Source organism: Mandrillus leucophaeus, unplaced genomic scaffold (assembly GCF_000951045.1).
Source record: "Mandrillus leucophaeus isolate KB7577 unplaced genomic scaffold, Mleu.le_1.0 Scaffold385, whole genome shotgun sequence".
Lineage (NCBI taxonomy): Eukaryota > Metazoa > Chordata > Mammalia > Primates > Cercopithecidae > Mandrillus > Mandrillus leucophaeus.
In genome coordinates this window covers 530,120-547,088 of record NW_012104087.1, presented here as the reverse complement: position 1 = coordinate 547,088, position 16,969 = coordinate 530,120, and the positions used below count along the sequence as shown (strand labels likewise).

At 38.4% G+C, this 16,969-nt stretch overlaps 1 protein-coding gene and 1 pseudogene across 2 annotated transcripts in view; one reads left to right on the top strand and one right to left on the bottom strand.

Moving 5' to 3' along the window:
• Positions 1-16,969, top strand: part of PHF14 (PHD finger protein 14) — a 201,108-nt gene that overhangs the window by 15,084 nt on the left and 169,055 nt on the right. For both annotated transcript variants that reach the window (XM_011990866.1, XM_011990867.1), the window contains exon 4: positions 2,211-2,355. In XM_011990866.1, the coding sequence (XP_011846256.1) occupies positions 2,211-2,355 (145 nt within the window). The remainder of the gene's footprint in view (positions 1-2,210; positions 2,356-16,969) is intronic.
• Positions 16,392-16,856, bottom strand: LOC105547318 (annotated as a pseudogene).

Below are 16,969 nucleotides of genomic sequence, written 5' to 3'. Positions count from 1 at the left end.
GCTAGTTTTTTATTTTTTTATTTTTATTTTTTTGTATTTTTTAGTAGAGACGGGGTTTCACCGTGTTAGCCAGGATGCTCTCTAAGGAAAGTCTTCTTTGGACTTACCATGGGGATGATATTTAAAGTAGCAGTGTTCATTGAGGCTCGCAACTTTTCTTTTGGGGGCACAAGGAAGATCCTCAGTGTAATAAATCATCAGTTCATGATCCTCTTTTTGAACCACCTTAACAAGAGATACAGCGGAAAGGAAAAGGCATTGAACATTTATTGAGTGTCTACTTTGTGCCAGGAACATTCTTGCCGTCTATTGTTAATTCTTATAACCTCCTGAGGTAGATATTATTTTTATCGCCATTTTGCAGATAAAGAAATTACAGCTTCGAGGTTCAGTAGCGAATAAGTGAGAGGTGAGAAAGAAACTTAAAATGTTTGATTTCATGTCAACTTTGAAGCATGACTAATAGTATGAAAATCTGGGCAGATTTTTGTTTGCTTACTCTTGTACTGTAAAGCCAGATGAGTTTTATTTAGGACATTTTCACTTTTATTTGCCAGTCACTTGTCAGCCCCAGAACTATTTTTTTGGTTTTATAACATAGAGAAGCAAAATGCAGAACTTAAAAATACTAGAATTCTTAAGAGAAATGATACTATATTCTTGTTGACATTTGCATTCTTTTCTGATTGTTTTACAAATCTGCAATTTTAGATGTTACACACAAAGTATGTTGAATTATTAATTGTGACCTTCAAGTATATTCAAGTGTCACAAATTGCTGTTTAAATGATGGCTCCAAATGTTACTTTTGGATATTGGTTGAGTTTAAAAGAATATAAAAATATAAAAAATAATAAAATATATTTATGAAATATATTATGAAAAATGTATATTTAATGAGTGTATGGTATGAAACTAATTTATTAAATTTATTTCTGAATATTGTTAGGTTGATAAATAAAAATGTATGGACTCAAGTACCATCTTTTATTATAGGTAATGTTAAGCACAATCTATTAAATATGCAATAATCATTTTCTTGTTAACTTTTTTAAAGTTTAACTCTATAATGCAGAAGGTTTAAATGAAAACAAGCAGACCCTCTTCTTCTGAATTTTATCTTTTAAATGTTTATTAATATGTCTTCCTATTTCTTTCTTTCTTTTTGAGACAGTCTTGCTCTGTCCCCCAGGCTGGAGTGCAGTGACATAATAGCTGGCTGCAGCACTGAATTCCTGGGCTCAAGTGAGCCTCCCACCTCAGCCACCTGAGTACCTGGGACTAAGGGCATGCATCACCACGCCCAGCTAATTTTAAAATACGTTGTAAAAACGGGATCTCACTCTGTTGCCCAGGCTGGTCTCAAACTCCTGGCCTCAAGTGATCCTCCTACTTCAGCCTCCCACAGTATTTGGGATTACCAGCGTGAGCCACTGATCCCATCCTCTCTTTTTGTAGTATCACTAGCTAGATGTCTTCATTACCAGTTTACACTAGATATTTCTTGATATAAACCTAATTAATAGAGTTCTCTGACCCTTCTAGCAGCTAGTCAATCTGGATCCTTTTTTAGATTATTTTCTGTATCTGTGTATATTCATATACCTAGGCAGGCTCTCATGGATCTATCTTATAGTAGTTTGATAATGCTGGAATTTCTGAATTCCCCAGTACTTAAGGAGTATAGAGTCCTTAAGTCTGCCATCACATATATACTTGCTTATACATTATTTTGAATTGATTTCTTCCTATTTTGCATATGTGTGTCTTGTCTCCTCTAGGTAGGATTATAAGCTCCTAAAGTGTAAGAATCATGTCTTGTACTTTTAAAACACATGTATAAGATCAGTGATTACTTTGATTACTTGTGGATTCATTTTTCGTTTTTCCTGGTTTAAGGGGCAAAGCAGATCAAGAGTTGTTAGTTGCATGCCTGCTTTTTCATATCGTCTCTCCAAGAGGAGAGAGAATACGAAGCTTGCAGAGAAGTGAGAAATTAAATGAGGGTGCTTGTAGTGTTCTTTAACAAAGACGTCAAGTATATATTTCTCAGATATAATGTACTTTGGAGTTAATAAAAGCATGGAAAATGGGGCATACATTTGGAAGTGCATATAATAATGTTTAAGTAATAAAGAGAATTTTAGTGATTAATTTTTTTTTTTACTTTAAATGTGATTTTCTGATATATGTTAATATTTTAATATTAGGACTCGCTGATTCTTGAGAAGAGTCAAAACTGGAGCTCTCAAAAAATGGACCATATTCTGATTTGCTGTGTTTGTCTGGGAGATAATAGTGAGGATGCTGATGAAATAATTCAGTGTGACAATTGTGGCATTACGGTCCATGAAGGTAATGTTGCTTTCTTTTCTCTCTTTTTAGAAATGGCTGACTGTGGCTCTTTTACGTTTGTACTAAGGTGGTTCTACAGTATTTCATGGTGTTTTGGTTGAAATAATGCTAAATCATCAAAGTATGGGTGCTATTTTTCAGGTTATCTTTTCTTTGTTTTTGAGGTGGAGTCTCACTCTGTCGCCCAGGCTGGAGTGCAGTGGCACAATCTCGGTTCACTGTAACCTCCACCTCCCGGGTTCAAGCGATTCTGCTGCCTCAGCCTCCCGGGTAGCTGGAACTACAGGTGCCCACGACCACACCTGACTAATTTTTGTGTTCTTTTTTATTTTATTTTAATTTATTTATTTTTGAGATGGTGTCTCGCTCTGTCGCCCAGGCTAGAGTACAGTGGTGCTATCTCAGCTCACTTCAACCTCCGCCTCCCGGGTTCAAACTATTCTGCCTCAGCCTCTTGAGTAACTGGGATTACAGACATGAGCCACCACGCCCGGCTAAGTTTTGTATTTTTAGTAGAGATGGAGTTTCACCACATGGGTCATGCTGGTCTTAACTCCTGACCTCATGATCCACCCGCCTCGGCCACCCAAAGTGTTGGGATTACAGGCATGAGCCACCGTGCCCAGCCAATTTTTGTGTTCTTAGTAGAGACGGGATTTCACCACATTGGCCAGGCTGGTCTCAAACTCCTGACTTTAAGTGATCCGCCTGCCTCAGCCTCCCAAAGTGCTGGGATTACAGGTGTGAGCCACCGCACCTGGTCCCCCGGTCATCTTCATTAAAAAAAAAAAATTTAAATAATGAAAATAGAAATACTATATGGAAATCAGTATTTCTTTAAAGGTCAGGGTTATGGTATTGTATTTTATGATACTATTTCTTTTTTTTTTAAATTAAAAAATTTTTTTTCTTTTTGTAGAGATGGGGTTTTGCTATGTTGCCCAGACTTGGTCTTGACCTCAAGCAATCTGCCTGCCTCAGCCTCTCAAAGTGCTGAGATTACCGGCATGAGCCAGTGTGCCAGGCCTTATTTCCAGTTTTTTTTTAAAATTTTAAATTTAAAAAAATTTTTTTTAGTTTTTAAATAAAATTCAGAAGTAGGAAAAAGTTGACTATTTTAGTCTGATAGAAAGTATTCTTAAAAAACGTACATTCTATCAATTTTTTGTAGCTTCTTCTTTCATAGATGTGCTTTTATTTTTGAGAGAGAGTCTTGCTCTATTGTCCGGGCCGGAGTGCAGCAACGCGATCTCAGGTCACTGCATCCTTCGCCTCCCAGGTTCAAGCGATTCTCCTGCCTCAGCCTCCCGAGTAGCAGGGATTATAGGTGCCTGCCACCATGCCCGGCTAATTTTTGTATTTTTAGTAGAGATGGTATTTCGCCATGTTGGCCAGGCTGGTCTCAAATTCCTGGCCTCAAGTGATCCACCTAACTCAGCCTGCCAAAGTCCTGGGATTACAGGCGTGAGCCACTGTGCCTGGCCAATAGTATGTATTTCTTAAGAGCAAAGGGCCAAGTGCAGTGGCTCACACCTGTAATCCCAGCACTTTGGGAGGCTGAGGTGGGCGGATCACCTGAGGTCAGGAGTTTGAGACCAGCCTGGCCAACATGGCGAAACCCCATCTCTACTAAAAATACAAAAATTAGCTGGGTGTGGTGGCTCATGCCTGTAATCCCAGTTACTCGGGAGGCTGAGGCAGGAGAATCACTGGAACCTAGGAGGCAGAGGTTGCAGCGAGCTGAGATTGTGCCACTGTACTCCAACCTGGCCAACAGAGGGAGGCTTCGTCTCAAAATTTAAAAAAAAAAAAGGCATTATCTTACATAACCACATAATTATCAAAGTCAGGAAGTTAACATTGATGAAATACTGTTTAATCTATATAGATTGTATTCAGATTTTGCCAATTGTCTCAACAATGTCATTTCTAACAAAATAAAACTAGGATCATGTATTGCATTTAATCGTCATGTCTGTTTAGTCATCTTTAATGTGGAACAGTCCTTGAGTTTCTGTGTTTTATGTCATAGACCATTTTTAAATATAGACCAGTTTTTTTGTTTTGTTTTGTTTTGTTTTGTTTTTACAGAATGTTCCTAATATGATTAGATTTGGGTTATATGCTTTTGGCAGGAATACCACAGAAGTTATGTAGTGTTCTTAGTGCATCGTATTAGGAAGCATATTATATTTATTTGTGCAGTTACTGGTGATATTACCTTCCTTTTTTTCTCTGTTTTATTGCATAAGCCTACCAATTTAGAATACTGGTGATATTTTGATCACTTGGTTGGGAGGGTGTCTTTCTGGTTTACCTGTGGTAAAGTTATTTTTCTTACCAATTAATTATTATTATTATTTTTTAATCAGGGCTGTGACTACCACAAAACAGTATTTCTATGGCTTTTCTCTTACCTGCTTTTCTGGTATTACAGCCCTTGTCCCAAGTAATTCTGGGAGTCTGCTGGACTTGTGGGACTTGGCAGGATCTGTGATTCTCTAGCTAATCCTCTTGTCTTCATGTGGAGCTGCCCTTTTTTGCTGCTAACACTCACTGTGGGAATATCTCCAGTTACTGTTATTTATATTTTTAGTAATGTTTGTTGAGTACCTTCTATGTGCTTGGTATTCTGTAAATTTTAGGCATATGAAATAGAATGTACGAATTGTTGACCTGGTGGAACTTAATGTCTGGACAGGCAGGCAGTAAGCAAACCAATAAATATCTCTCAGTTGGTGGCCCAGATTCTTAAGAAACACGAAGTTGGACAAGGAGTATAGGAATGCTATGTGTGAGGGTGGTTGGGTGAGTTGGCAGAAGTTTGTATTTATAAAAATTGATAAGGGGCCAGACACAGTGGCTCACGCCTATAAATCCCAGCACTTTGGGAGGCTAAGGCAAGCGGATCACGTGAGGTCAGGAGTTCGAGATCAGCCTGGACAACATGGTGAAACCACATCTCTACTAAAAATACAAAAATTAATCTGGCATGGTGGTGTGTGCCTGTAATCCCAGCTACTCGGGAGGCTGAGGCAGAGATTCGCTGGAACCTAGGAGGTGGAGGCTGCAGTGAGCTGAGATTGCGCCAGTGCACTTTGGCCTGGGTGACACAGGGAGACTCTGTCTCAAAAAAAAAAAAAAAAAGTTGATAAGGTAAGCCCACTCTGATAAGAGGATATTTGAGCAGTGACCTAAAGGAAGTAAAAGAGCAAGTCATGTAAATATATCGGGAAAGAGCACTGCAAGCAGAGGGAGTAGTGAATGTAAAGATCTTGGCCAAGCACAATGGCCCACGCCTGTAATCCCAGCACTTTGGGAGGCAGTGAATCACTTGAGGTCAGAAGTTCAAGGCCAACCTGTCCAACATGGTGAAACGCCATATCTACTAAAAATACAAAAAATTAGCTGGACTTGGTGGCGTGTACCTGTAGTCCTAGTTACTCAGGAGGCTGAGGCAGGAGAATGGCTTGAACCCAGGAGGTGGAGGTTGCAGCGAGCTGAGATCAAGCCACTGTACTCCAGTCTGGGTGACAGAGTGAGACTCTGTCTCAAAAAAAAAAAAAAAATCTTGAAGTGGTAACATGCTTGAGTGTTTGTATAGTGGCACAGAAGTTTGTATGACTAGAACTGGCTGAGCAAGCTGGTTAGTGGTGGGAGTAGAGATGGTAGTAATCCAGCTGGGGTCTTGCAGATTCTGGTACTGATTTTAGATTTTATTATGATGGATATGGGAAGCCATAGCATGGGTTTTGAGCAGAGGATTAATATGGTTTGATTCATATTTTGGAAGGATCACTCAGACTGCTGGGTTGGGAGTATACTGAAGTGAATCTAAGGTGGGCAACTAGGAAAATATTTAGGAGACCATTGCAGTTATCTAAGAGAGGAATTGGTTTTGAGGTAGATAGTAAAAGTTTGGTTTTACACTGTATTTATGTAAGATATTAGGACTAGAAATTTAAATTTGGGACTTATCAGCCTGAAGATGTTATGCAAAGATGTAAGACTAAATGTAATAAAGTCATCCTAGTACTTTAGAGGAGATGGGGAACACATGGCCAGTGAGATATGAGAACCATGGATGGTGACCCAGAGAAAAATGTTTCAAAAAGAGAAAGTCAGTAAATGTATCAAATAATGTTTTTAAGAGTGGGAAATCACCCTAATTCAATGCTGGACTTCAAGTACACCACCAGGCAAGCTATCCCAGAGGTTATTGAAAAAAAAAAACTAATTGAAAAAATGTTTGTATCACATGATTCATTAAATAAATATAAAATACACAGAAGCAAGGGGAAAGATAGAGGATAAGTTAACACATTTAGACTGAGGTTTAAGTAGGATAGAAGGACCATACTACCTAAATCATTCCTGGGGTATAATGTTTATACGTTTTGGCTTATCCGCCTTCTTTGCTAATGCTGCGGTTGTGAGAACCAGAGCCCACAAGGTAGGTGCCCTGGGCCACAGATACACACACTCTCAGGAAGATACAGGAACAAGTATGCCTGGTCATGGTGTTAGCTCTCCAGTTAATCTACTCAACAGCCATAGGTTTTATTTGTATTTGTTAGTCAGTGGACAGAATAGGTATCACCAATGGGTGGCCAAATTAAGGCCTCATGAATATTGAGTTCTAAGTGTCTCATACATATTTAATGTATTCTGACTCTTTGGTGCGTTTTGCATATTTGCCTCAAGAATGTTAGATACATCTTGGTCCTTCTGTCCCTTTCTGTCTGTGTTTAATGCATACATGCTTTACTTTTTATCTATACATACACATGTAAGTTTTATTGCTCTCATTTTGTTTCTGTATAGTAGAGTTTAATATTCTCAAGCAGGGCAAAAACACATTTTAACTGAGAATACATCATTGAATTTAGTAACATGAGGGTCATTGGCCATCTTGATCTGAGAGAGTTCAAAGTGAGAATAAAAGAAGGGGAAGTGCAATTCCCCACGTGCAATTCCTATGATGAGTTTTTATATAAAGAGAAGCTAGGAGATGGGAAAAGGGATGTGAAATTGAGGGAGGATTTTTTCCTTCTTATTTTAGATGCTGTGTTAATTATCTGCTGCTGTGGAACAAATTATCCCAAAACATAACAGCTTAAAACAACAAACATTTATTATTTCACATTATTTCTAAAGGTTAAGAAATCTGGGAGCAGTTGGTTGGGTTGTTCTGACTTACAGTCTCTCATGAAGTTGCAGGTCAAAGCCATAGCCTAGGCTGTAGTCATTTTAAGGTTTGGCTGGACCTGGAGGATTTGCTTCTAAGCTAAGTCAAATAGTTGTTGGTAGGCTTCAGTTCTTTGATGGCTGTTGGCCAGAGACCTCAGTTTCCTACTGCATGGACCTCCCTCATAAACTGCATGAATGTCTTCATGAAGGGCAGCTGGCTTCAGAGTAAGTGATCAAAGAGAGAAAGAGATGGAAGCAGTTGTATAAGAGTACTAGTATATTTTATAATCTAATATTGGTAGTACATACAACCATTTCTCCCATATTCTGCTATTCACACAAGCCAACCCTAGTCAGATGTAGTTGGGGGCATTCTAAGAGTATAACTACCAGGAGGCACTGATTATTAAGGGCTATCTTAGAGGCTGCCTACCACATGTGCAGAGATTATGTAGCATGTTGTGTGCTGATGGAGGTGACCCAGTGGAATGGGAGATTGGTGATATAAGGAAAATAGTAAGGAAAGAAGGGGGAACAATTGCTGGAACAAAGGTTTTGAGTGCAAGATTAGAGGGGATGAGATCCAGTACCAAGTAGAGAGATTGAGTGGATAAGAGTAACCATAGTAATTAGGGAAAAAAGGATATATGGGTCCAAATGTAGGTAGGTTGTTAGATGTGGTAGTTGGAGCATGTGTAAGTTATTTTTAAAATGTTTCTTGTTTTCTCAGTGAAATAGGAAGCAAAACCATTAGCAGAGAGTGGGGACAGTGGGGAGTTAGAGATTTGGGGAGGCAGAGTTGTATAAAATTTATTTGGGAGAATAAACTGAATAAGGAAATATATACCTAAAATATATATGTATACACACACACACATATATATATACACACACACATAGACAGCAATAAGACCACTTGATATCAGTGGTAATGAATAAAAAGGGCTCATTAATATAAATATCATATTCATTCATATGAATGTGATATTAGTGGTAATGAATACTGTTACTGAGAAAAGTAAACATGGTTGTATATATTTGTATTTTTCTTCTCCAGGTGTGGTTCAGATTCCTGGGAGTAGGTAAATAATATGTTAACTCAGGAGTAGCAGGTACTTTGGCAGTGTTTGTTACATTGATCACTGATGATCACAAACATGTTACTGCTGCTTATATCCATGAATGTCATTGCTGATGTGTGATGCAGTTATGATGAGTTCTGTTAGTTTTGGTGATTCTCTTATGATGCTGAGGGCACTATCTCTCTTTTTCTCTGCTTCATTATAATGGTGAGTACCATCTCTACTTCTTAAGTCATTCTTAGGTCTACTTCTTAGATTGTGGTCATCGACCTTGGATGTATTTTTTAGGCTAGCACAGTAGTTTTAAGTAATTGAATTGGTTGCTAACATTTAAACATTGGGAAATCTTACACATTTAGGATTTCAAGCTGCTTTTGCAAAGTTCTGGTGGTACTAGAGTTTTTTGCTGCTGTTGTCGCTGTTGTTGTTTTAAGTGATGGAGTGTCCCAGGCTTGCCTCAAACTCCTGGGCTCAAACAGTCTTCTTGTTTCAGCTTCCCAAGTAGCTGCAACTAAAGGCACTAAAGGCATATGCCTGCCCTTGCAGTAGTTTTCAGTTTCTTCTAGCACAATCTGCTGGAGCTGAATAAGGCTGCTCCCTGCTAGTAAGGCCTGTGGTCTCCAGTTCACCACAGTGGTCTCTCAAACCACTTACTCATTTTTGTTAGTTGCCTAGTCCCTGGAGATATTTGAATATGTAGTTCCTCATCTGCTTTGAGGGTACTGTCTCTTGTTGCTGATAGTTGGGCTGCTGATGCCTTGTGGTCTCAATGTCTCACATCTATAATAGTTAAGCAACTCTTTTACTATAGCTTTTACTTTAGGACACAAGCTTGAGCCCACTGGGGACTAGTTCCATGTAAATTTCAAAATGAACCTCGCTCTGTGGTCTGTTTTTGAGTCATGTTTTGCTCCTTGGACTCTTAACTTAGGATGAGTTCTTTCCCAGTAGATTCATTCTTCAGATAAACATAGATTTCTGTAAGGGCACAATATTAGTTCCACTGACATGCTTACAGCTATTAAAAGTTCATAATAGGACTCCTGCTTCAGATGAATAGCCTCAGTACTGGAAAATCTACCTTCTTTCCAAAGTAGCTTTGATTTTCAGAAACATTTAAAAAGTCTGAATCAAGGCAGACAAATGAGATGATCAAGCTGAGTGGTAATGCCAATTAAGTCAACAGGATGTTGTATCTATATAAAGTCATGTAACAACTCTTCTTGTGTAATTGATTTAACTGGCTTTGATGGCAGTCCAAGTTATAAATATTTTTGAGACTTTGCTAATGATAACTCATTTAATTCCCAAAACTGGTTAATGAGAGTTGGAGACCTATTTTTATTACAGAGAAGGAAGAAAGTTAGAGAAGGAGAGGGAAATTGATGCATAAATAGGGAAGCTGAATAGTCTTTCACCTCTTTAGGTGAATCTTTATGTTATATAATTAATTTGTTGGTAGTAGTTTGAATTCTGTGAACTTTATATATGTTCCAAGTAAAGATGCAAAAAGGTAAAAAATAAATTTTGACTTAAAAAATTATGCTACTACTTTCATCCTCTAGTTTAAATAATTTCCCATTTCCCTTTTAAATTTTGGAGTTTCTGTTGTATGATTGATTTTGTATGTTGTATGATTGGAGTTTCTGTTGTATGATGTGGAGTATCTTTTCATATGCTTATTTGCCTTTTTTATTTTTTTTGGATGGAGTCTTGCTCTGTTGTTCCGGCTGGAGTGCAGTGGGGTAATCTTGGCTCACTGCAACCTCTGTCTTCCAGGTTCCTGTGATTCTCGTGCCTCAGCTTCCTGTATAGTTGGGATTACAGGCGCACACCACCACACCCGGCTAATTTTTTAGTTTTAGTAGAGACGGGGTTTCGCCATGTTGGCCAGGCTGGTCTCAAACTCCTGACCTCAAGTGATCCACCTGCCTTGGCCTCCCAAAGTGTTGGGATTACAGGCGTGAGCCACCACATCAACCCTTATTTGCCTTTTGTATATCTTCTTGGATGAGGTGTCTATTCAGATCTTTTGCCCATTTTAAAAAATTGGGTTGTTTTCTTATTGTTAAGTTTTAAGACTTCCTTGTATATTTTGGATAACAGTTCTTTATCAGATAGGTCTTTTGCAAATATTTTCTCCCAGTCTGTAGCTTATCTTTTTATTCTCTTGACAGTATCTCTCACAGAGCAGAAGTTTTACATTTTAATGGAGTCCAGCTTATAAATTATTTCTTTTCTTTATTATGCTTTTGGTCTTGTATCTAAAAAGTCGTTGCTATGCTTAAGGTTATCTAGATTTTCTCCCATGTTATTTTCTAGTTTTATAATTTTTTAATTGTAAATTTTCTTAATTAAAAATTTTAAAATTTTTACAATTTTGCCTTTCACATTTGGGGTCTGAATTAATATTTGTTACGAGTATAAGGCCTGTCTCTGAATTAATTATTTTGCACGTGTGTGTTCAGTTGTTCTATCACCATTTGTTAAAAAAGCTGTCTGTGCTCCGTTGTATTGCCTTTGCTCCTTTGTCAAAGATCAGTTGACTGTATTTATTTGGGTCTTTTTCTGGGCTCAGTTTGTTCGTCGACTGACCTATTTGTCTGTTCTTTGATTAGTACCACACTGTCTAGATTACTGCAGCTTCATAGTAAGTCTTGAAATTGAGTAGTGTTACCCCTTTGACTTGTTTTTTTTCCTTCAATATTATGTTAGCTCTTCTGGGTTTTTGCTTCTCCATGTAAACTTTAGAGTCAGTTTGCAATATCTACAAAATTACATGCTGGAATTTTGACTGGGATTGTATAGAATCTATACATCAAGTTGGGAAGAAATGACATCTTGACAATATTGAGCTTTTTTATTCATGAACATAATAAACATTTATTTATTTAGTTATTTGATTTTTTTCATCAGAGTTTTGTAGTTTTCTTCATAGAGATCTTGGCAATATTTTGTTAGATTTATATCTAAGTATTTTTTGGGGGGTGCTAATGTAAGTGGAATTTTGTTTTTAATTTCAATTCTACTTGTTCATTGCTTTCATAAGAAAGCAGTTGGCTTTTGTATATTAACTTTGTATACTGCAGTCTTGCTATAATTGCTTTTTAGTTCCAGGAAATTTTTGGCTACTCTTCCAGATTTTCTACTTAGACAGTCATGTCATTTGAAAGCAAAGATGATTTTCTTTCTTTCTTTCCAGTGTGTATGTTTTTATTTCCCTTTCTTGTCTAAAAAACAGTAGTGACAGAGAACTTCCTTGCCTCATACCTCATCTTTGTGGGCAAGCTTCTAGTTTCTCATTGTTAAGTATGATGTTAGCTATAGGTTTTTTTGTAGAGTTTCTTTATGCTCTAGTTGAGGAAATTACTCCTTATTTCTGTTTGTGTGTGTGTGTGTGTGTGTGTGTGTGTGTGTGTGTGTGTTTTAACTTGTTTGTCTGTTTTGAGACAGAGTCTCACTCTGTTGTCCAGGCTGGAGTGCAGTGGCGCAATTTGGGCTCACTGCAACCCCCACCTCCTGAGTTCAAGTGATTCTCCTGCCTCAGCCTCCCCTAATGTGTGTATAATTTTAAAAGGTGCTTCAAGATTCCTCATGTAGGAGATGGGGAGGATCATCCTTTGAGAGACGTTGGTTTAGAAGAAAGTAAGAATGGGGCGATAAAAGGAACTCTACAATGTGGATGATGTCATGCTGGAGCTTACACAGCCACAGGTATAGATCATGGGAGGAGCCAGAGCAATGTAGAATGAAGCATGATTCCTGGTATAAGGCAAGTATAAGGTTGACAATGAGGTTTCTAAAAATTAAGACTTTTTATTTTATTTATTTATTTATTTTGAAACGGAGTTTTGCTCTTGTTGCCCAGGCTGGAGTGCAATGGAGCGATCTCAGCTCACTGCAACCTCCACCTCCTGGGTTCAAGCAATTCTCCTGCCTCAGCCTCCCAGAGTAGCTGGGACTACAGACATGCACCACCATGCCTGGCTAATTTTTTGTATTTTTATTAGAGACGGGGTTTCTCCATGTTGGTCAGGCTGGTCTCGAACTCCTCTGCCTCTGGTGATCCACCTGTCTCTGCCTCCCAAAGTGCTGGGATCACAGGTGTGAGCCACTGTGCCCGGCCAAAAATTAAGATTTTTTATTCCTCTTAATAACGGTTAGGGCAAGCACAGGAAAGAAGAGGCAAAAATGAAATGCTGATGACAAAAAGTAACGATGTGAGCGCCAGTAGAAGGTTGAGGGTCAGTGCAGATGGAAGCTTGGGTAGTATCTGCTAAACAGATGTGCCTCCTCTTGCTCCAGCTCTTCTACTGTTTTCAGGTTGATTTTTCTTTCTTTTTTTTTTTTTTGAGACGCAGTCTTGCTGTGTCGCCAGGCTGGAGTGCAGTGGCATGATCTCGGCTCATTGCAATCTCCGCCTCCCAGGTTCAAGCGATTCTCCTGCCTCAGCCTCCCGAGTAGCTGGGATTACAGGCATGCACCACCACACCCAGCTAATTTTTGTATTTTTAGTAGGGATGGGGTTTCACCATGTTGGCCAGGATGGTCTTGATCTCCTGACCTCATGGTCTGCCCCACTTGGCCTCCCAAAGTGCTGGTGCATATCTGTTCATATTATTTTCTGCTTAAAATCAGTCCCTTAAAAATAAAGTTCACACTAATAGCAAGACTCTCTGGAATCCCATACCACTTGCCTTTTTCTCCAGTGTTTGGGGGCTTTCATATATGCTTTTCTTTTTACCCAGATTCCTCTTGTTCCACAAATATAACCTAAATATATAGACGTTAAGCCAGTGTTTACCATTTGTCTTCCTGTTATTTGGATATTTGAAAAATCTTATTTTTAATTTTATTTTTAAAGATTTTATTGTGTGTATTTAAGGTATACAATGTGTTGTTATGGGATTCATATAGATAGTAAAAAGGTTACTGTAGTGAAGGAAATGAACATATCCATCATCTCACATAATTACCCAATTTTTAAAAAGTTTACCAAGTCCATCCTTCTGCAGAACTTACTCATTTTTTTGTTTTTGTGAGAAGAACAGCTAAAATTTACATTTAGCATGAATCCCATACACAGTACAAGTTTATTACAGTACAAGTTAATTAAGAAAAATCTTAATTCATTAAAATATTTTTTCTTAATTATAAGTAACATGTGAGCAGATATGTAAAATAGTTATGCTTTCTGTCTCAACTCTACTTCTTTTTGCATAAGGAATCACTGTTAACAATTTGGTGTGAATCTACCCCATCTGTCCCTGGTACCTTGTGTACCAGGGGTTTTTAAACTTTATTTTATTATGTAGATATATGTCCATTGTAGAAAACATCAGTAGAAATAAGCTAAGAAAACATCTCCCAGTTGGGCGTGGTGACTCACACTTGTAATCCCAGCAATCTGGGAGACTGAGGTGGGTGGATCACTTGAGCTTAGGCGTTTGAGACCAGCTGGGGCAATGTGGTGAAACCCGGTCCCTACAAAAAATACAAAAATTAGCCAGGTGTGGTGGCTTGCGCCTGTAATCCCAACTACTTGAGGGGCTGAGGCAGAGGATCACTTGAGCCAGGGAGTTCGAGGCTTCAGTGAACCAAGATTGCACCACTGCATTCCAGTGTGGGCTGCAGAGGAAGACTTTGTCTCAAAAAAAAAAAAAAAAAGAAAAAGAAAACATCTCTCATAATTATACCACCTAGAGGTAAATATGCTTAAAACTTTAGTTTTTGTGTTTGTTCTTCCAGGCTTTTTTTTTTTTTTTTTTTTTGCTTGCTCATGCATATACACAAATATATATTTTTAATTTAATAGCCAATAATATGCACACTTTTCTTATAATCTCTATACCTCTATTATCACTATGGTTTCTCCACACCCCACAGGATCCATTCAGGTACCATGAGTTGTACTTGTGTTATATCTCTTTAGTCTCCATTAATCTAGAACAATTTTTCTCCCTTTTGATGGTGTTCATGATGTTGACATATTGAAGAATCTTAGTTATTATAATGTCATATTGAGTATCTCTCAGTCTGGATATATCTTATTGTTTTCTTGTGATTAGATTCAGTTTAAACTTTTTTTTTTTTTGGTAAGAGTATTTTTTGTAAGATGTATAATGTGGCTGGGTGTGGTGGCTCACACCTGTAATCCCAGCACTTTGGGAGGGCAACGTGGGTGGGTCACTTGAAGTCAGGAGTTCGAGACCAGCCTGGCCAACATGGCAAAACCCTGTCTCTACTAAAAATACAAAAATTAGCCTGTAATCCCAGCTAGTTGGGAGGCTGAGGCATGAGAATAGCTTGAACCTGGGAGGTGGAGGTTACAGTAAGCCAAGATTGTGTCACTGCACTCCAACCTGGGCAACAGAGTGAGATTCTGTCTCAAAAAAAAAAAAAAAGTCTAATGTCAATTTATTGCATTATTGGTGATAGTTCAGGTGGTGTCAACCACAGACCTCTTAATTTTAAAGGTTTTTTTTTTTTCTATTTGTAATTAATGAGAAATCTGTGGGGTAATAACTTTGAGACTTTGTTAATATGCCATTCTCTAGCAACTTTCCGCTTAATAGTTTTAGCATCCTTGTCAAAGTCACTGATTACAATTACACTGATTACATATGTGGGCTGCAAGATGGAAATTTGCTAATTCTAATTCTAATTCCTCCTACATTTGTTAGGAAGCATTTACTGTGTAAAGAAATTCTCTTCACTTTTTTTCCTTTTCAATATTACCATGAGCTCATATGTTGTAATTTGTTAACTGATTGCTGTTTCTGATACTTGTTACATTGTCCAAATGTGACCAGTGAGAGTCCTTTAAGCAGGCTCTTATATATACACAAACACTTCTCTCTCTCTCTCTCACTCTTTCTCTGTTCTGTCCACCACTTTTCTCTCTCCACCTCTAAATAAATTGGATAAATCGCAAAGATATTTTTCCGCAACTTGCTTTGTTTCACTCATCTGTTAATTCTGTAATTCTTCTCATGTCAGTGTATATGGGACATTTCATTCTTTTTAATGATACATAGAATGGCTCAACCATAATGTACTTATTTTTTTGTTTCAAGTTTTTCACTTATGTATAGTGCTGACAAACATGTGCCATGTATATATATGTAATAATTTCTGTGGGATAGATACCTAGAAGTAAAACTTGTTTTATTTTTTTGAGATGAAGTCTCGTTCTGTCGCCGGCCTGGAGTGCAAAGGCGCGATCTCGGCTCACTGCAACCTTTGCCTCCTGGGTTCAAGCGATTCTCCCGCCTCAGCCTCCTGAGTAGCTGGGACTACAGTCGTGTGCCACTACGCCCGGCTAATTTTTGTGTTTTGAGTAGAGACAGGATTTCACCATGTTGGCCAGGATGGTCTGGATCTACTGACCTTGTGATCTGCCCACCTCGGCCTCCCAAAGTGCTGGGATTACAGGGAAGTAAAATTTCTGAGTCAAAAGATAAGTGTATTTAAACTTTTAAAAACCATTTCCAGATTGACTACCAAAAAGACTGTAGTAATTACCAGCAATGCACAAACTGCTTGATAACATTGCATATTTGTAAATTTTATTTTATTCTTTTGGATATAATCTCTTTATTATAATGTGCATTCACCTTATTAAGAATTAAATTTGGTATCTTGTGGCCATTTGCCACATTTTGTTTTCTCTTACTTGCCTGTCATTTTCTTAGTCATTTCTTTTCTTCTTTTTTTCTGGTGAAAACATATACATATATTTAGAATTAGCCAGCTGGACCGGGTTTAGATGATCCCAATTTTGTTGGCAACATTCAAAGCATTGTAATCAGGAGCCAGTCGAACATATGTCGTCTTCTCTCCATCAGGCCGAATTAGGGTGTTGACCTTGACCACATCAATGTCATAGAGCTTCTTCACAGCCTGTTTGATCTGGTGCTTGTTTGCTTTAATATCCACAATGAACACAAGTGTGTTGTTGTCTTCTATCTTCTTCATGGCCGACTCAGTGGTCAGCAGAAACTTGATAGTGTAATAGTCAAGCTTGTTTCTCCAGGGGGCACTCTTCCGAGGATATCTGCGCTGCCTCCGGAGTCTCAGTGTCTTGGGCTGCTGGAAGGTGGGTGACGTGCGGATCTTCTTTTTTTGGTGGCTGTGGACGCCTTTCAACACTGCCTTCTTGGCCTTAAAAGCCTTCGGTTTGGCTTCAGCATTAGGAGGGGCAGGAGCTTCCTTCACTTTCGGTGCCATCTTGTGAAAAGCATAGTCATTTCTTGGCCTCGCGCGGTGACTCACGCCTGTAATCCCAGCACGTTGGGAAGCCAAGGCATGTGGATCACCTGAGGTCAGGAGTTTGAGACCAG